The 21,213-nt window shown below is 38.3% G+C and overlaps 1 protein-coding gene across 1 annotated transcript in view; it reads left to right on the forward strand.

Annotated features, from left to right (window-relative positions):
* Window positions 1-563: 563 nt before the first annotated feature.
* Window positions 564-21,213, forward strand: part of LOC135710741 (uncharacterized) — a 42,547-nt gene continuing 21,897 nt past the window's right edge. The window contains exons 1-3 of the mRNA XM_065233406.1: window positions 564-729; window positions 17,021-17,106; window positions 17,283-17,325. Of these exons, the coding sequence (XP_065089478.1) occupies window positions 672-729; window positions 17,021-17,106; window positions 17,283-17,325 (187 nt within the window). The 5' untranslated portion in view covers window positions 564-671. The remainder of the gene's footprint in view (window positions 730-17,020; window positions 17,107-17,282; window positions 17,326-21,213) is intronic.

Below are 21,213 nucleotides of genomic sequence, written 5' to 3' on the forward strand. Positions count from 1 at the left end.
CTTTGACGTGATATCAAAATTATTTTTTTGCTGTGTACAGTACCGGAAATGCAAGATTATATTACAGATTTGCATAAAAAGTATACACATTCAGTAATGTGGTTGTCGGAAAGTTTTTAGTTATTTTTATAATTTCCATTGTAAAAACTACAATTACATTTGTTGCGAGACACATATACAGAGCATGTACCAAATCCACACTTACATTTGATGTTCATGCCATTTGTTTTGCATGAGCTGTGCAATTCTTGTGCTAACAATAAGCATGATGATTTCATTCCCTCAAATCAATTTCTCTTCGGCCCACAGTTCGGTCGCAACTCATTCCTCCCAAGAGAGCAAGATAACCGACTCATCATTCAGAGGGACCGAAGTAACACACTACTGCAGAGGGAAACATCACTATCGGGTTCGTCGCTTCTCCATATTCTCTTCAACCAGCTCTCTTCTGGTGGTGTTCCGAAGATGTGCCCGATGATATGTATAAAGTTTGAATCAACAAAACCTCGCACCACAGTGATTCGACGAACGTTGTGCAGTGCTGACCATTGGAATAAAAACGTACCGTGCTTGGTGAAGAAACTGAGAGTTCCCCAAAATCGTTACAATCTGTGATAGTTTGAAAAGTGTAGGAATTTTTGGAAATCAATTTGTTAAAAAAATCAAAGAAGATGCAATACTCAAGTGCAATCGTTGGTGTCGTGCTGCTGGTCGCCGTTGTGAGTGCAGGTAATTTACCGACGCATTAAGAAGTAGGATGCTAATGCCATCCGATCATCAGTGCCATTCGGTTACAGGGGTTAATTATTCGCAATCTCGGGATGAGTTTCTAAAGACAATAATGGCGATCGACCCGTTCATAATGGCTTGCCGTAATTCGCAATCAGAGCACAGTGTGTGTATAAAACAGGCACATTGAATTAAGCTGCCAGAAATTCCGGTTTCCCCGGTAGTTTCCCCTTTTGCCATGATCTTCCCGCGTGATCGACGTCTTGGAAGAGGATCGCACCGCGGTGATATCGAAATGATTATGCGATGTTAGTATTTGTTTTTTGTTCTACCGTCGTCGTGGTTTGTTTATCTTCGTTTGGCGAGTGGATTATAATTCTTGAAATGGACTTTTGGGCGCTAGTTCTTCGTGATCAGCATTCTTAATCCGGTTGGGACAAGGCGTTGCTGCTGCCGTTGAAGAATTTTCGAAAAAACAACCAACAGCAACGACAAGGAGACAAGTTTACCGGCGCCAAGGTTACCAATTAACGCGCATTTGAAGTGGGATGGACTTTAATGGACGACGAGTATGTGGAAGAAGACGTGATAATGCCGTGCATAGTTTCGTGATGATGCAATTGTTAAGTTGAGGAAGGGAGTGTGCTTGATGAATAAGAACGAGTCGGTGGCGTTATTGTATCTGGTATGATGCCGGGTAATTGTTGAAAAGAGGTGTCAGAGGTCAACAAGTTATCATGGCTCGTTCTTGGTTAAGAAATATGTATGGAATAGTCATTAAGCGGAGCATGTGGCTGTATGCTACCGATCTTGCAGTGTTTAAGAGTTGAGGCACTCAGCTTTATGATAATGATATATTTTCGCTTTCGTTTCTTTCGCTCAGTATGTGTTTGTAACTGTGAGTAATTTTGTTGAAATCTCATGAACTGGAGAAAGCGTTTTATAACAAATAACATACAAATAGTGTATAATAAAACCCATCAGCATTTATATCAGAGTAATCATTTTAAATTATTCAATTTTGAGCTATTCGTTCACATTTCACGCAGAATAGTTTATTCAACACGTCATATTATATTAGGAATTGCTCATGAATAATGTATTTATTTCGTCTGCTATTTCGTGCTATACAGATTGTGCTATTACGTTTTAATATCGACGACTTTGTTTGTTCATTTACTTTTCATTTGCCTTTATTGCAAAAATTTGTTTTATTGGAACACATTTCATCCGACAGGTGATCCGCTAATATTCTAAGAAGCCTATTTATTTTATTTGTTAAGTCGATCAGAAGTACAATCAATTAAGGTACAACTGTTTACAAAGTGGCAAGATTTACTCGTTTCCCTTAATCTTTATGGGTGAGCCAGAGACTGTCAGTGATTTTACACGTGTGTATTTCCCAATTGGTAAAATTAATACTTGAATATGTATTTTTTAGTCAATTGTTTTCTATGTTGTGAAACAGGTTGCTTCATCATTTTAATTGTTCCATTCGTTTATTAAGCAATTAAAGCTGGGTAAATCGTAGGTTTATCATTACCGCTATAAATATATAGAGAGTCTCAGAAAGTATGGACACGTTTTGATGTAGAAATAAAAACACAATTTGGAATTCCATACCCCATAACTGGAACACACCATAATAGGAACGTATATCATAATAGGAATGTATAGGAAGCGTATAACTGAATCATGCACCAATGACCAAAATGTTAATTGAACGCTATCCAAACCCTCATGCACAGGGTCCCCAAGTAATATTTTTGGATTTATTGTAGCTTATTAGCGATTTTTAAGATCAATTTTATAAAACTGTTAAGCTCCACCACAACTCCTGATAACCACTATAAGATTATCTTCCAGCTAAAGTGGACCACTCTCGATAAGGTTTTTAAAGCATGCTTGAGAAAAACAATAAAGATGTTTTAAACACTGGGGAAAAAATCTCCATACTCTACCAAGTTCTCATAAACTCTTTAAAAATAATATTAAATTCATGCAGTTTTATTTTGCTCTGCTGAAAATCAGCTATACATCCAATTTGATTTTTTATTGCTTGGCAATAACTGCCATAAAGCTTGTTGAAGTGCTGTTCTACAAAAACTATAACAGCAGTAGCCAGACTATTTTTTTTATTTAGAAATCTATAGCCGTGAAAAAAAGTTCTATCGTTGAGGTCAAGATCGATGTGCATTTGATTTTGGTTGATGGTGGCATTAATAAAAGAGCTAAAATAATAAGTGACTTATAGCAGCACTTTTAGATTTAATGCACATGCGCATTAAGTTTTACTGTGCGTATTGGGATGATAGAAGCCTAAAATTAATGCGCCACCAAAATAGTGTAGATTTTCATATGGTGATTGAATTGTTGGCAGTAATTACGGAAAGCGATGATGTTTTCGAGATAAATCTAATTTCTCTTCTGATGAAGCAATGAATCTACTTGGTCGAGACATTACCGTTTCAAATCCACTATAAAACTAATATTAATCAATAATGCTGATGATGCTGCTGATGATGATGATGATGATGATGATGATGATGATGATAGTCTAACCTCTTACCCCTACAAAGGATTGAGCTGGATGATTTATCTTTAAGATAATTAAATATAACATTTTAACCAGGTTAGAAAACAAAATCGAACTGGTTGCAGTTTCAGATATAAATACCCTCTAGACATTACAGTTTCTTCACAGCGATATAAATGTGGAACCTCTTAGTTCGCCATTTTGTCCACCTAAAATATTCATTAGTATGACAAGCATTCAACGCTAATGTACAATCAACAAAGCATCCTATTACATTAGCAATCCCGCCATCTGGTGCTATCATAATTTTCAGCAATGTCAGGAATGCTCATTAACCCCCGACATTTTCCAGAAAACTTACTACTAACATTTTTTTATCAAATTTTAAATTCAGTCCTCTATATCCGTAATACACGCGCGAGGCTCAAACCTTTGTAGACTGCTTTTTTTTTGTTTGTTTATTAATTTATTTGATAACCGAATTAACTTTACAGAGCCGAGGATTCTTGGTCACTATACAATACATCTTAAAACTATAGTCAAAAGGTACAACACAATAAACACTTTATCTTCCGCTATCCAAAAAGCCTCCTCCATCAGAACTGGAGCCGCTTCCAGTGGTTTCATTGTATGGCAAATTGTTGTACGCCAACGAGGGTCAGAGCGCGTCCATTGCAGCAATGCAATGGACGCAAAACGTGGTCAGCACTCACACACTCATCACGAAACGGTTGCTTTCCAGAGTCGACGACGCATCGACCGAAAGAACTGCTGATGAAGAACAATGAGGAGGACCACACAATGGTTGCTGCCGAGAAAACAGACGATCGCGCAGCACACATCGAGAGTGGCCTGCTTTTGTCGACAGCCGAGTGAACACTGACTGCTTTTTTTTAAATCTACTACTATTGACGCATTTCGCGCCAAATCGAATCGAAGCTGGCAGCACCCTCTCAGATTTCAATAAAATTTTCTGGATGTGTAGACTTTGACTAAATAAGCACTTTTGCATACTCAGTTTTTCCAAAATTTATCTAGACTAACATTTGAGAAGGGCCAAACTTTTTCTGCCGATTTTTTTCAAAAAAATATTATGGAACAACTCTAACAAAAATATGTTGTATGGATGACTTTTAAAAAATTGACCAAATTATTGAAAAAAATACTGAAAAAATTTCATTTCAGACCTAAACTGAAAAAAAATCGATTTTTAAAATTTAAAGTCGATTTAAAAAAAATGGCTATGTTTGATTTGTATGAAACTTTGCCTCAAGATAGGTAATTATGTTTACTACCAACCGTCGATACATCGCGAGATGGGCACTTTTAAGGAAAAAAAGTTTTTCTTACAAAAACTTTTTCATGACTGAACTGATTTTTTTTTTTTTTGATTTGCCATTTTCACACAAAACTAAACCAGTGAAGCTCAAAATCATCTCAGAATCCAATGAAGCTCAATTTGCGATTCAATTTTGTCTAATCAGCACTTAAGTTCACTTTGATTAATCGAGAATTTCATATGAAAAGGGCTCATGATGCATTTCTCGCCAAATCGTATTTGGAATTGGCAGCTTCCTCTCAGAGTTCAATAAAACTATTTGGATGTAGACCTTGTCAAAAAAAAAATATCATTCCCTTATTCTGTTGTCTACTACTGATGCAAAATTTGATAATATGTGAGAGAAAAAAGACAAGATTTTTCATATATCATTTATTTATTTATTTTCAATGTTTTAAACCTATTCTCATACATGCTATTTTTTCTTTTTTCCAATCAAGTTAAATATTTTTGGTTCATCTTCTGAATTAGAATACCTTTTTGCCACTACTTTGTCACCAGTTATAGGCACAAAACTGTGGAGTTTCTGTGTGCCAGATATTGTCTTTGAGCTGTTATATAGTTCTTCGAGTTCTTCTGACATTTCGATGTACTGTTCAATGGATATGTACTCGAAACGTAGTTTTGTGATATTTTTATCTGTTTGTTCAACTGCCCAGTTATATAATTCTCGTGGAGTTGTTATGGTGTTTCCATAATCTCGAGCAAGACTAGCTCTCTTTGCCATTCGCTTGAGAGTGCCACCAATGGCATCACAGGGACCTTTTCTATGAGACGTTGCAAAAAAATGCCATTCTGTTTCTAATCCATGCTTTGACTGAAATCTACACAGACTAGCAAAGTTTTTATCGAGGCAAAAAACCGTTAACTACTTTAAAAATGAACACCATATTCAAATATACAATTCTTTGCTTCACCGACAACTATTACATCTCAAAATCAAGCGAATTATTTTATTCTACAAGCGCTGTAATCTCGATGTTTGTGTTTCATTGTCCAAAAATAAAATGGAAGGGCAAAAGTCTAGAGTAGGAGAGATCATCGATTTGTATAGCTGTATTTTACTGGCAATAGTTAAATCGCTTTTCAGTCGACATACAATTCCATACTTCTTGGCAATTTTCTTGATGACATTGTCAATGTGAGAGTTGAACTTAAGTTTGTCATCAATAATCACGCCAAGATATTTAATCTCCCGAACGCGATCAATAGTCTCACCATCAATTACAACAGATACGTTCTCATTTGCTCGATTCCTTGAAATTACCATAAATTTAGATTTACTTGTATTCAATTTCAACTGCTTATACCTCAACCATCTACTTAGAGAACGCAAATATTCATTCAAGTGTAAAACGGCATCATCTAAATCCTTAGCTGCAATGAATAACACAGTATCATCTGCAAAAAGATTAATGTCGCAAAATCGTAAAACACGTCGCTAGTCATTAATATACATAATAAATAACAGGGGCCCTAATACACTGGGGCACTCCAAGGTTATTCCCCACGGGACTGGAAACAGAATCATTAAAAACAGTCCATTGAGTTTTGTCAGACAAATAGCTTTCCAACCATTTATACGCAGTACTCGTAATTCCAAAGCGCTTGATTGTTTCAAAAGCGTGTTTTAGATCCAAAAAACAGCAACAACCGTATCTTTACCCTCCAACTTATTTTTCCACTTCGCTAATACCAAATTCAACGCTGTTTCACTGTTCACGGGGCTGTCAATTGGCTCGTACCCGAGGAGAAGAAGAATAGGACAAGACGTCCGATAGGTCCTTCGATGCAAATTCGGCCAGGACAGTTTAGAGGCGCAGTTTGGCGAATGTTTAATCTTCCTCATCGTCAGGCCAGCTCCAGCTCCTGCATGATGGTTCAAAACCGTGGGGGTGGTAGACTCTCTAGAGCTGCCTCCGTGACATCCGCAGAAAACACAGGAGTACTTGTTTCTTGGCTGGAGCTACTTGCTACTTACAGAAGCGGGCTCATTTGTACAATGTTGATGAAATGCTTTTGTACATTTCTCTCAAAAGTACCAGAATCATTGATTCTTTTCCATGAAACCATCGTAGAGAAAGTTTTTATAGCGGTACTAGTTGTTTACAATGTTGACAAGTTATGATTGAGTACTTATCATTGTTTTAAATGGATGTTACATAGCCAACTAGTTTTATAGCAGCTGCTTATAAACCAACATTGGGATTGATTGTTGGGTTTAATGCGAGCAATTCATATTGGCTTTATCAGACGGGGGCTTATTGTGGATGTCACTTCACGGTGAATACTTGTCACTTGTCATCACGGTGAAGTGCTTTCTCTTTTTGATTTGTACGGCAGTCACAGCTCTTATTCTGAGTATCACTTCCTTATCACCGTGTAGTGACACCCGTAATAAGGCCCTCTATTAAGCAACATAAAAGCTTTTATAAATCTAAATGACATTAGCATCAGTTGGTTTTATAAAATGATTTATTAGGGTTTTGTAGATAGCTAAAAGCTGCACCGTTTAAAATCCGCACACACAAAATTCATTCTCAAAATTCGAGTTTTTATTCGATTATCAGCAAATTTTCAGGGAGTAGAAAGACACAATTAAAGTTAGTTTTGGCATCATTCATTTTATTTATTACGCCTTTATATCCGAATGCGTGAATTTTGGCAATAACCCCAGCCATAAGGTTCTGCATGAACTAAGAATCGACAGTTTTTTTTTGCATATCAACCCATGCTTTCTTCATTTCTTCTACATTCTTCACCACTTTAGGTTGGTTTAGAAGGTGCTCCTTCATAATGGCCCAGTATTTTTGACGTAGGACTACATATGTGATTTCTATATGGGAGTACACTTTGTGAAAACCAAAATTGGAACATGTGAAACAAAATTATGAAAGAATTTGAACGTTAATAACTCAGCTGCCCCTGGACCAATTTCAATATTTTCATCACCAATCGATCAGATATACTTCTACGCATCTGTTAAATAAAACTTTATCATTTTTCAAAATTTCACTATTGAAAATTGCACGGATGTGCAATTGTTGCAATGATAATTAAAATTATCACCGATTGCCTGCGAAAAGCGATTTCCCTAACACAGATTTCAAAGTTTAATTGCATCTGGTCCCACCAAACGGTAACTTTTAAGAGTTTTAAGACACTTTCATTAGTTTCAGGTCAGAAAAAATCTCGAGAACTTCTAGGAAGCCCCCAGAACATAAACAAACCTCATGGCAGTTCCAATAACTTCAAGTAAATTGCGGGAACTTTAAAATAGCTCCGAGAACCTCAACAAATTTTCGAGAGCATCTGAAAATAAGCGGAACATCAAGAGAATACGGGAACAGCTAAGGAAAAGTTCCGTAAACTTCAGAGCAATTTTTAAAACGTATGAGGATTACAGGAAAGATTAGACAACTTCAAGGCAGTTCTATTAGTTTCAGACAACTGTAAACACCTTTAAAATGTTCAGAAACTTTCACGGTAGATCAAACATATTCGGAGAAGTTTTGAGGAATTAAAGGCAATTTTATTAACATTAGAATAAGTTTAGAGTACTTTGCGTGAAGATCCGATAACCTTAAATCAGTTACATTAATTTCAAAAAGTTGCTGAAACTTGCAGGAAGTTCCAAAAGAATTTGGAAAAGCCCGATAATTTCAGAGATTTTCCGAACACTGGAAAATTGCATAATGGTCAGAAAAGTTCCATAACTTTCAGGTTGATTTCTGGGACATTAGACACGTTCCAAAAACTTTTGGAGGGAGTCCAGAGAAGTTCAGGGATGTTTAGAGATTCTGAAGTAAGAAGAGAGAAAGTCCAGATATTTAAGGTAGTTAAAATACCTTCAGGAAAGTTCCAATTTTTTGGAAAGTCTATTCTTTCCGGGTGGTTTACAAATCTTGAAGAATTGGTTCCTATAGTTTCAGGGCAATTCCATGAATTTTAATAAGGGATAATCTTGGAACCACGTTTGGATTATTTGGATTAGGAATTTCAGAAAAATTTACCTTAAAGATGTCTTGATAATATCAGGGAAGTCCAAAGAACTAAAAAAAAAATAAGAAAACTCCAGAAAATATTAGGGAACCTCACAAAAGTTTCGGAGATTTCAGTTAAATTACGGCAACTGCATAATAACGGGTGTTCAATAAAAAATGAGAATGATTTTTGTGCAATCCAGCGCTCTTGTGAGAGCATCGCGACTAAGTTGCGTCGTACGGCTGACCAGGGCCTCTTCTCCAATATTCATTGACGTTTTTTGAAGAATAAACATTAAATGTTTAATAAAAAATACTATACTAATAAAAAATACTATATGGCTATATGACTGAAAACATTCTCATTTTTTATTGAACACCCGTTAGTTGCGAGAACTCCAGAAAAATAACGGGAACGTCAGATCAGATTCAAGAATATTAGGAAAATCCCACAATATTTGAGAGCGTCCACGATCATCTAGTAAATTTAGGAAACTTCAGAAAAATCCAAAGCAGTTCAAAAAAGTTTGGAGATTGTAAAGGAATCCGTTACCATACTTCAGGGAAGATTAAACAACATCAAGACAGTTCTATCAACCTTAAGGGATTAGTGTTCACTCGGCGTCGACAGAAGCAGACCACTCTCAATGTGTGTCACGCGATCGTCTGTTTACTCGGCAGCAACCATTGTGTGGTTCTCCTCATTGTTCTTCATCAGCAGTTTTTTCAGTCGACTTCACGAGCAGCCGTTTCGTGATGAATGTGCGAGGGCTGACCACGTTTTGCGTCCATTGCTGCAATGGAAGCACTCTGCTCCCCGTTGGCATATCTGCCATACAATGAAATCACTGGAATCGGTTCCCGTTCTTTTTTTTTCTTTGATTTGTTTTCCGTCGATCTTGTTTTCCGTGCTGAGCACCAATGCTACCGACGCCAGAGAGGCAGCTCCCACACCTGGACCCTACCTATCAAACCATCAACTCATGAACCGGGGACCAACGGCTTGACTTCCCTTCCCGAAGGAAGGCGTGATCAGAGATGTTATGACATCCCGGCGGCACCGACTGGGATTGAACCCAGGCCTGCTGGGGTGAGAGGTAATCACGCTTACCACTACACTACCGGCGCCGCTCCCGTTCTGGTGGAGGAGGTTTATTGGATAGCGGAAGATAAAATGATTATTGTGTTGTACCTTTTGACTAAAGTTCTAAGATGTATTGTATAGTGAACAAGCATCCTCGGCTCTGTAAAGTTATTTCGGTTGAGTCTTATCCAGTAACTTAATAAACAAAAAACAAACCTCAAGGAACTTGGGGAAACTTTTAAGAAGTTCTATGGAAATCTGAGAAGTCCAGGGATTTTCTGATAGTCCAGGGAATTTATGAGAAGTTCAGAAAACTTCAGGGAAATTTTTCAGGAAAATCCAGGAGGCATCGACTAGTCGATAGAAATTCACAAAAGCTTTAAAATATTTTCAGAAGCTACGTGAAGTTCGGAAAATTTACGAGAATTTCCGGAAACTTACGGGATCTTTAAGTTCGATCAATGAACATTTGGATGATTTTGGGGACTCTAGAGTCCCCCCCTGTCAGAGCTTCTAACTTCAGGAAAATTCTTACCAATCGGCATGTGCTTTGATGTGTCACATAAGGATTTTGGTTTAAGAAGAATCTGGCCACGTAAGTCAATCATGGCAAGATAGAACAGTGCAGTGGTTGAGGGTTTGGCTTATCAAGGTTAGCATCTGGACTCACGAAAGTTTTTTAGGCCTCAAAAATCGATAGTTAACAAATCTAATTGATTTGACTGTATGAATGACGAGTTGATTGTAAACAAACTATACCCATACCTCAGAGTCTACAGTGTACGAAATAATTATAGCATACAATGAAAATATTGATAGAAAAGTGATAAATCGTTGCATTTGAAAGAAAGTTCTATATGCTTTTGGGTTTTTAATCTCAAACAGTAAAACCTAAAGCATTTTTTTTTTTTTGCATATTGGTTACTCCTGGGGTAGATCGTCTTAAATCAGGTCATAAGAAATAAGTATGGCATACAGATCGTTATTGCACATTTTGCCTCAGCATCTTTAACGAATTATTAACGTTAGTAATCAGTTCGACCACCATTAGCCATAATTACTTTTGCAAGACGTCTTGGCATAGAATCATCCAATGATTCGAGGACTGTGTGGTTAATATTCACCCACTCCTCTTGAATAACTTTCTTGAGTTGCAATAGTGAGTCACATTGTCGTCCATGTGCCTAAACATGCTGTGACAAGATTCCCAAAAAATTCTCTGTGGGGTTCAAGTCTGGACTTATAGCCGGCCATTCCATTACTTAAATATTTCGTGATGAGAGGAAGGATTTCGTATGTTTCTTCGAGTGAACTGCTGCAGTGTCCTGCTGAAAAGTCCAGTTTTTACCCCATAGATTATCACCAAATTCGCTAAGAACGTTGTCTAGAAGCTCTACGTACTTCTCTGAGCTCATTTTGTGGAAAATGGGGTTTTTCCAAGGCGTCCAAATGCGGCAAACTCCATTACTGAACCTCCTTGAAAGTTTCTCGAATGACGCGTGGCAGGTTCTCGCGAATATCCCTCCAGTACATCTGGCAACCATCATGGATGGTCCATCCGAAAAGATGACAAAGGTCCACTCATTTTCCCAAAACATATGACGCTCTGTGAAATTCAATCTTGCGGTTTTATGCCGACGAAGAAGCTTCAGTGTTTCAACTCGCAGTTTATGTTGAACATTGGCGTTTTCTTTCAAAATCTGTAGAATTCTCAATCTTGGGTTATCTTTTTTGTCAGTGTGCTACAAGTGTGCCGATTGTGCCGGTCATAGAGCGGTCATAGGATAATAAAAGAAATGTGTTTTAGAGTTTTATAATGCCCTCAAAGGCAGATCAGAAACCTAGCCTTTCGTGATGTGAGAAGCAACGGTCTATCAGCGGCCGGAAAGAGTTTGAACCGGTGGGGAACATTGCTGGAGACCGCACACTTAGAAATAACTAATTTTACACGTGACGGAATCCATCTTTGACATAAAGGATGAGACGTAAACAAACATGTCATGTAAAATTAAGTGCTCCGAGGCTGAAAAGTTCGTTACTCGACGAAAAGTACGTTTGATTGAGCTGAACTTTGCGTCTATTATGACTCAATTTTATGTCAAAATTGACGCTCGTATATGTCAGTTTCAGAGCACCTAAATTTACATGAGTTTTTCTAACTGTGCGACTATAGAGGACGATAAATATGACTTCTGTAGTTTGTTTTGTGTGAGTAGCAGCATTATTTGAATTAAGGGTACTAATGGGGTCTGATTAACTGCCTCTTTCTCTTGAGCCCACTCTAGAACATACATTTCTTATTAAGAGTGTGTGAACTGCTGGTTTGAGTTCCTCAGTAAGAATATGTTCATGAATATACAGTCAAACAGCACGTAATGTTGTCAACATTCAATGACAGTTGTCCAGCAGTGCTCCCATTCTATTTACAACAATCCAATGCATACGAGATTGTACCGAAGGTATGCCGATGGATGTGCCCAAGCTGTGCCGAATCTAATTTCGGCACATTGTGCTGAGAGACTTACCCCTTGAGAATTCTTGTTATAGTCACTGGAGTGACAAATGGGCCTTGATTTGACCTGCACTCATGTTCTTGTCCAGAACCAGATGCGATATCTGTCTTTTTTCTCTTGACGACAAGGCTTCGTGAAAAACGAATCAGATTGAATGATGTCTCTGTTGTTTGAGTGTTAGGTATGCCGGAACAATAAGAAATCGTTTAAATCCATTTAGCAAAGTGTTGTGATGTGAACATCTATTAGTAGGAGATTTGTCATATTCCCGTCAATCAAAACAGCATCCAGATTTTTTATGTGATTTGTAACATGACCGATGGAATGTCAAAACTTTTGAAACTCTTTCAACGACGCTCTAAGCATCTCAGCCGTTTTTGTGACTATTTATTGTCAGCAACCATTTGAACTGAGGGGGGTGACTCTATCTACGATGCAGGAAATATTTTGTTTTGTTGTGGTTAGCTGCGCGCACGCTGAGTAGATTGAAAGAAGATGGATGATGATTCGCTAGTTTGAAATTTTTCGGGTATCTAGAATGGATCAATGAAAATGCTGAGGTTTTGACAGAACCATGCTATGAATACCACAGTATTTTACATATGATCACCCATATACAGTAGCACCAAAAGCATGCTGTGGTGGGTTCAAAACTTGACCATCTAAATTGTTCAATTGCGATTGAGATGTGACGCCTCCTTGATTTGACTGCGTGTCAAACAGCTTTTTGCGGCGACTTGAGCTGCTTCTTCCAGTTGTTTTTGCGTCCGCCGCTTAGCCTCCTCTTCATCCTTTATCCGCTCCTTCTCTGTACTGTATACCGAATTTATAGTAGTTATCTCTATGGTAATACGCCTCATTCTTGTATTTGAAAACAGAAGGCTGCTGTTTCAGAGCATTGCTTGCTTCCTCTCCACTGTTCTTCTCGAAATCTGGGGACGTCACATACATCTCCGCCACCTCTTATTCCAACACCTCAACCGCTTCCTCTTTGTCTTTGTCGTTTGACAATGCAGCTCCAGTCACTACATCAGCGTAATACTGGTAGTGCTCCATTCTAATCTGGATTTTCTTCTTCCGTTTGCTGTTGTACTGGCTGCTTCCGATCCTTCCGCTTGGGGCAGGGATTGATCCGATGCCCTTCTGTCTCAGTAAGGAAACACACATTTTTGTTTCCTTGATAGAATCTGTTCCCCTTTCAATTGAGGAAATGCTGTCTATTATCAACGATATGTGCTTGTACCGCAACTACTCAGTACCAGTCGATGTGAACGCCGTTGATAATAGACGATTGTTGTGTATTAGAGAACGCTCGCGCAAAAAGACTAGGGTGAGAAACGGATTCGAAACGCAAATGTCATTAGCCAAATACACCCGTAGACCATATATATTCACCGTTGTATAATTGGCAATGCACCCGTGTACTGAATGGAAATTATGGGTTCGAATCCCACCGGTGCCCTTAGATTTTTTCGTAAATTTTCTCACACACATGTCTCTTACCGATGATATGTGCTTACCTCTCAGTATGTTCAAACTTTCTTATAAACAGTTACAAACTAGGCACAGACAAACAGACATATCTCTTAGAAGAAAATTCTTCTAAATATATAGTTAAGCGTATTTTGTATGCACACTAGCACCCTCTATCATGCAAATTCCGAAGCATTGTTTAGCAACCGGAGCATCCCTCGTTCATGGAATTTTTTCACTACTTGTTTTTCTCTCGTTTTGTCAACTCGTCAGATGTGTGGAAAAAAAAAACAACACAGATGGAAGTTAGTTATGCCGGTTCTACGAAATTTTCTATAGATCTATAGAATTGATTGGATATTGCAGAAATACTGATCCGTAGGATAAATTCACAGAAGCTCAGTCTTCCTTGGGGATTTGTTTTGATTGTAAAGTGTTGTTTTTTTTTACTGGAAACAAGTTTTTAAAGGTGCATAACATCCGTTGGTCCCCGGTTCATGAGTTGATGGGTCGATAGGAAGAGTCCAGGTGTGGGAGCTGCCTCCCTGGCGTCGGTAGTATTGGTGCTCAGCACGGAAAACAAGATCGACGGAAAACAAATCAAGGAAAAAAAGTTTTTAAAGGTGGTACTGCATCACTAATGAGTGCCCTACCACCGCTAAATCAACCAACAAGTTACTAAAAGTGGATAAAATATTAGACTCATTTAAATGATTGTTCACAAATTCTGTGTGTATCGTACAGCGTAATATCAACAATCAATACGAAACTATCGATTTTAAATCGGCTCACTACTTGACTAGCCTATTGGTCCCAAGCAAATTGATTCACGTACCACATTCTAGTCGAAATTCTGGTACTACTCAATGTTTGTTTTGATTTGCCATGAAAGTTTGACAGATAAAATGAGGGGTTATTGGATTTTCCTATGTTTCGAGGGGTGAATCGATTAGCTTGGGACCGAAGATAGTACCAGAGCTGAGCCAAAAAGTTGAGCACTTTTCTTCGGGACCTACTAGTCTTAGAGTTACCTCTATGGTAATATGGTAACATAACAAGCGGAATGACCAATCGACTGTTTGGGTATAATATTCAACAATTTTTTTTTCTGTATTCGTCAGATTAGTATGTGGTAGAGTAATGACCCGATTTTATCAACACCTCCGCACATTAGACTTTTATCATTAAATAATTTCATAAAATCTTAATTTCAAGATGGGTGTTTAAGGTACACTTTGGTCCAATAAACTGAAAAAGCGCATGGGTTACGTAGAATATTAGGAAAGATTTTCAAAAAAAGTGGATGGAGAAATCGGGTCATTGCTATATATGTCTCCAATCGAATCCCTTCGTCACCTTATCATTATCAAGAGCTGACATATACTAAATTGAGCTGAAAAAGAACTGGAATCACTGATAAGTTCGAAATGTAGTGGCTTGTTTAACGATTCAGTGGCACCATCATGACAAATGCAAGCACATTTTCAACTAAAACCTTTTTTGCGAAGAATGTGATGACGATTATTATGTCTGTTTGTTTGTGATCTAGGTGTCATGCTTTGATCCCAAAAAAAACGTTACTTTTCAATCTACATCGTCGTTCACGCATTTAACGATTGATTTGAAAATTATCATTTCCGCGATCTACTAACGGCAGCGCTAGAATCGCATCGCTTTGACGTTTCTATATATTCTATATACCTTGCATACAATATTTTTTGCGACTTAACGAGCAAGTTTATTTTGAGGTGCAATGTTTTCAAGAGAAACTTACTCAAAGGTTACGTCTGTTTATCTGTGCTTTGATGGTGTGATGTGAGTGCGTGAACCCGTGTGGAACAAATCGCTTGCAGAAAGGTGAACTATTTTTCTTTTTGATTCGCCGACTTTTTCGCACTTGTGATTCAACTTCATTGGTTAAATGTAGCGGTATTAATAATTGTGGTCGAAGACGAATAGGATACCAGAAAAGATAAAAATGTATAATGGAACAGCTGACCTTTAGCCTAAATATAACATCATTACAGCGGTTGTACACCAATTTAGCAAAATGCTCAGTGTACCTGTAGCAATCCTCAGATAAATTCCATGAAGTAAATTTCATGACCACCACTTATAATCACCATTATTTGTGTCCCTCACCCATACGTGTGGTCAACTATTTGAATCATTTTTTTTTTGGAGATCATCCCACGTCGGCATGAACCCAAATACGTACATGTGTCTGTGTGATGCCGACTTTGCCGAATTTGCCGAGCATCATGCATTATTAGGTAATTTTGTAGTCCACCCGCAAAAAATAATGATCCTTTGAACCTGAAAAAAGTGCATCTCCACACAACCAACGCGATTGGCACGAATGTTCCGTTGTTGCCTTGCCGTATGCATCATATTCCTTTACAATTCTTGGCCTAATTTGCCGATCCATGGTGATGATCTGGCATTTTGTTTGCTGAATTCACGAGCTGTCTATCTCCCACCGCCACACCACTCAATTCGATCCCCCCGATCCGCGGAATAACGTTTGTTGAGTACGGTTCGCTATTTGTTCAGGTAATTTTCTTCCAATTCCATGAATAATTCAAAACAAATCATTTTGTTTATGCTTCTCCAGACGTCCATAGCCGAGTATCGACCCCACCACCACGACCGGGATGGCATGGCACGTGAATTCGCTGCACGTCTACCGGGATCGACGGATTTATGTTTTTGCAATGATACAGTTTAGTGCCTTTCGAAGAATTTCTACCCTGAAAGAATTTTAAATTAGTGGAAATTACTAGAATTCGTTCTCGCAGCTGTCGGGAGATTTTATGCACGTAAAACAAACGCCAGGATCGTGATTGCAATCGCCAATTCTAAAGATTTATGTTCAAAGAAGCCTATTGAAGTGAATCATCACCGGCAGTTATCTGAAAACGATGCGCAATTTATCTTTATGAGTCACAAGAGTGCTGTTCGGTGTTGAAATAATGAATTAGTGTGCTCCGCTGGAAACCACTCTGCAAAGTCCCATTTCGCAAACGGTCGCGAAGCGAAACAAATCCAATATTAGCTCCATATTTTTCAGCACTTATTCAAAACTCATGAATGTGTATCATTTAGCCTAATTAGCATCTTTCCTAGATCCCTAGATTCCCACGACATGCTCATTCGTTCATGAAGATTACCGCCATCATCATCAACAGCAGTCGATGGACTGCTACAAACCATTATAATGTTTGCAACCGAAGAAAAAGAGAGAGCCTCTTCTCCATCCGTATGGCTCCGATCGATTTTTAGCTGTTTATTCATACCCTCCCCTCGTTGGCATTTGTTTCAGTACTAATCCTAATTTATCTGCATTTCATTTTTGTTTTGCAGAATTTGGCTACTACATCCCGAAGGCATTCTACAAAATCGACGAAAATGGATACAAATCCCAATTGACCTACATCGATAACCTGCCGGTAAGAACTCATGCTGTTTTCTGGTGAAAGACGAAAAAAGTGGAATCCTATTGGGCATCCAGCCAGTTTGATCCCGGTCGGCTCTTTGATTGGGCAAATTTTGGAAATTGATTTTTTCCTATCATTTCCCACTTATCAACCTTTTTTTCTTCTGCGTGTGTTCGCTATCTTTACAGCCAATCTTCCATCGCACGAGGAGAGCAGCCCAGCTGGGAGGAGGTAATTAGCCTAATCGGCATTGTTGTTTTGTTTGACTTCGTTATGTGGATTTCTAGTGAATTTGATTGGAGATGATAATCAAGGAATATCAAAATCTTGACTCCCCACTTGGCAGCAAAAGGACCCAGACATGTGAATTGACTGCAAGTTATACCATGCACTTATATGCAGCCATAATTAAACCCTCTACTCGCATATCAAGCAGCGATTTAATACTTATCAAGCATTATATGTGAATATAGGGTAGGTATTATGCAAAAATGGCTTAATAGCGGGTCATAACTGTTGTCCCGTAATGCTGGAAGATCACCTCTTCAGCAGTATTTGCTTTTGTAAACAATAAACGGTGCATTCGATAAAAATGACACACACATAAACAGCTGTAACTGATTAACTATCTAGTATAACAAATGACTTGATGTTAAAAATTACACTTCAACATTTCGGCTCATTTTGACTCAAAAAATCGAAACCTTAAACAAAGGACAATTCAATACTTTTACACCAAACAAAAACAGTATTTTTACCACATTTTAAAAATTCATAATCCGTGTTGCCAAAAATATGCAAAACATAGCAAAATGTAGTTTTTTGCCACTGTACATCATTTAGAAGACAACATTCTGATTTCTTGATTAAAACCCAGGTCAACGCTATTTGCCAAGCGTATTTGAATCATGAAATATTTTTAACTCTTTAAGCAATCTTCATTTTGAGTTTAAAGCTATTTGATATAATAGTTTAAAAGTTACAGCTGTGTATGTGTGTGCCATTTTTATCGAATACAGCCTTTAGTTTAAGTTGTCGATTTCTCGCGAATGAAAGTTGAACACGAAAATCTTGTTGGAGTTTAAAAATGCGTTTTATTTTGCATAGTTCAATGTAACAGCTATGCAGTAGTAGCTATTATACTTACATACGTTAGTAGGTATTATGCTTATATAAAAGGCAGTAGTCTTTTCCGTAGGCACTCCTCCTGGTAAATTTGCTGGTTCATGGTCGCCGAAGTAATGAACGTTTTGCTTTTCAGCCCACAACTGCAGATTACTTGCCAGACAAGGAACTTTTAGGGGAATTTCCAAGGGGTTATGAACTCTGCACACTGTGCCAAAACACAGCATGGCACACTGTTCGGTACGTTAGGGCACTCGATAACAAGTAGGTCACAACAAATATAATATAAAACGGCATAACTGTCGATGTTTTACCAATCGTTGCTATGGATGCATGCATTGTTTACTCCAATGTAAAGCCCAATAAGTTCGTGCCATGCCACATTTCAAAAAGTACTGTAAGTATTTTCTGCATCATAAATCCATTCAAACTAACAAAACTCATCCGATTCGCAGCAAAAACCCCTGCGGCTTGTCCAGAGTTCAGAAAAGCTTCAATATCATTTTCCTCGACACCATAGTTTGGCGATAGAGTGTTGTCGATATGGCAGTCGAGACGGCCGTAACGGATTACCTCCAACGAGAGTTGGTCAAATACCTAGAAGATCTGGTTGTCCAATACGACGGTTTAGTTCGGAATGCGATCGGCGAAATCGTTGAGTTTACATTTGGTGCAACAGGCTAAACTGTACCAAATGCAGAGCAAATTTTGAAGAAGTTTGTTTGTGGTTGTCGAGCAGACTTCCGGAAGAGTTTCTGTTATTCCAACCAGCCTTTTTTTCCAAGCTTTTAATCGCAGTGATTTTTTTTACGAAATTCGATAAAAAGTTGGAATAAATCCAGAAACTGTTCTAAGTCTAACCAACCTCCCACGGACAGGTGGATATATTGGCAACATGTACAACAAAGCCATTATCGACACGGGAACGACCGGAAGAATATCCTGCATCCTACGAAGGTCAAATATACATTTGGAACGAAAGAGAGCAGGATATTCGATAATAGTTGAGCTACATTTACAAGTTTGTTATGTAGAATAACTTATAAATGTACTTCGGCCTAACGTCCTCCTGCCAAACGTACTTTGTTTCTATGACCCAACATCGAATAAATAATAAAAAAAGCTTATCGTACCAGGTTCGAATCTCGGGTTTTCCGAGGATCTTCCGGGGTGGAATTTTTCTCATCGTCCTTAGAGTTTTTCTTCGGATATTCATTCTTGTCATTCATCCTTATTCTTTAAATCGTATTACTCTCTATCACTAGTGTGATAACGTTAATTTTGTATCCTCACTAGTGATAGAGAGTCACACGACTCACCACAGAATAGGGGTTATTGGTCATTGTCATGAATAGTGCACAGGACTGGGAAAGGATATCCATAGAATTTTGCGGCTGGAAGATGCTGATATGTATTAACCCCAAATATTCCATCAAATCTGGGCCGATCGACGATTGTCTATGCGCAATAGTATAGGATTCATTGGAACGGATTAATACAGTCAGTCTGTTCCGCGATTTGGACATCATCCGTCATCTACGATCCAGTCATTTTGCAGATGCATCTCTGTCACCATCCTTCTATTGAACTTGTTCATCATAAGAGGCCCCGTTGCGATTAGAGGTGGGAAAACAGCTCATCTGGTTGAGTGGATCAAACCCATCCAGCTCACTAAAGGGAGTCGATTATTTTGAACAGCTCTTCAGCTCACATTAAAATTATAGAAATTATGACACAAATTCAAAATCGGAAAATTAATCTGTGGTTTTAGTGCTTAAAACTGCATAAAATTGTAAATGTAGTCTAAACTAGAGTCGGTGTATAATGAGTCACGCCAAGAGTGAAGCCAAGTCTATCTATTGAACTGTCAAATCGGCTACCTATCGTGCAAAGTAAATAAACATTACGATGCTATGAAAGGTCTACGAAAGGTATTGCAATGAATTATAAAATAAAATTGAAGAAATCATCATAAACACGCAGCGAGCATTAAATGGTCATGGGATACGTTTGGTTTTGAACAGTAATGCGAATTTCTACTATTTTTTGATAAGATAATTTGACAAAATCACTGATATTATGATTCACTACAGCCGTTATTTTTGGTTCTCGCTACAAGTCATTTAAAGTTGATGTAGAAGTCCTCTGTTGCCAAGTGATAAGAAAGGGAATCCTTCGGAAACCGTGATGCGAGTTCAACTGTTTTTCTCTTGGCGTGACTCATTATACACCGACTCTAGTCTAAACCAATAAATCCGTACCTAACAATATATGGCACTACTTTTCAATGGAAAACGCCACTAACGCAACAACTGACCATCGCGTAAACCAAAATGCGCGCAAAATGTGCCAACAACATATCAGTAAAAGCAAAAAATGTATGCGAGAGAGCTACACCTATGTCACACGCGATGATATGATTCACATCGTGATACACAATGTCACGCCTTTTCTCAAGCTATGCAATCCAGATTTGATTTCTGATGTTAATTCTCCAGCAGAATTTCTCTCAATATTCTCGGCTTCAGCTCCAGATCCGGATCCGGAGCTGAATCGTGAAGAATCGAGAGAGCTGGACGGGTTCGAGAGCTGGACGGTTCCGAGTCAACAGTTCCCAGTAGATGATTCGGATCCGGAGCTGAGCTGATAAGCTGGAGAGCTGCATTTCGCTTTTCAGTTATTTGCTTTTGTGCACATCTTCCGCTCCTTAAGAGAATGATGGGAGGAGAAGTGAGAACACATATGCTGGAGGAATAATATCAGCAGTAAATAAATTGGATAATACCAGTAGAAAATTAACATCGTGTAGCACATCTTCATACTATGTCTCTCTCTCCCAAACAGCCGCTTGGAAGTTTGCTTTTACCATTGGTGCTGTCGATCAGTAGGCACATGGTGTATTACGCTCGCGTCTTGGTTTACGCGGTGACTATTCAATGCGTAAGAGGAGTAATGAGTCCTTTTTTTAAAGTTCCGCTATGAGTGATGGATTGA

The sequence above is a fragment of the Ochlerotatus camptorhynchus genome, unplaced genomic scaffold (assembly GCF_037179485.1).
Source record: "Ochlerotatus camptorhynchus isolate MF236.1 unplaced genomic scaffold, CSIRO-AGI_Acam_v1.1 ptg000401l, whole genome shotgun sequence".
Lineage (NCBI taxonomy): Eukaryota > Metazoa > Arthropoda > Insecta > Diptera > Culicidae > Ochlerotatus > Ochlerotatus camptorhynchus.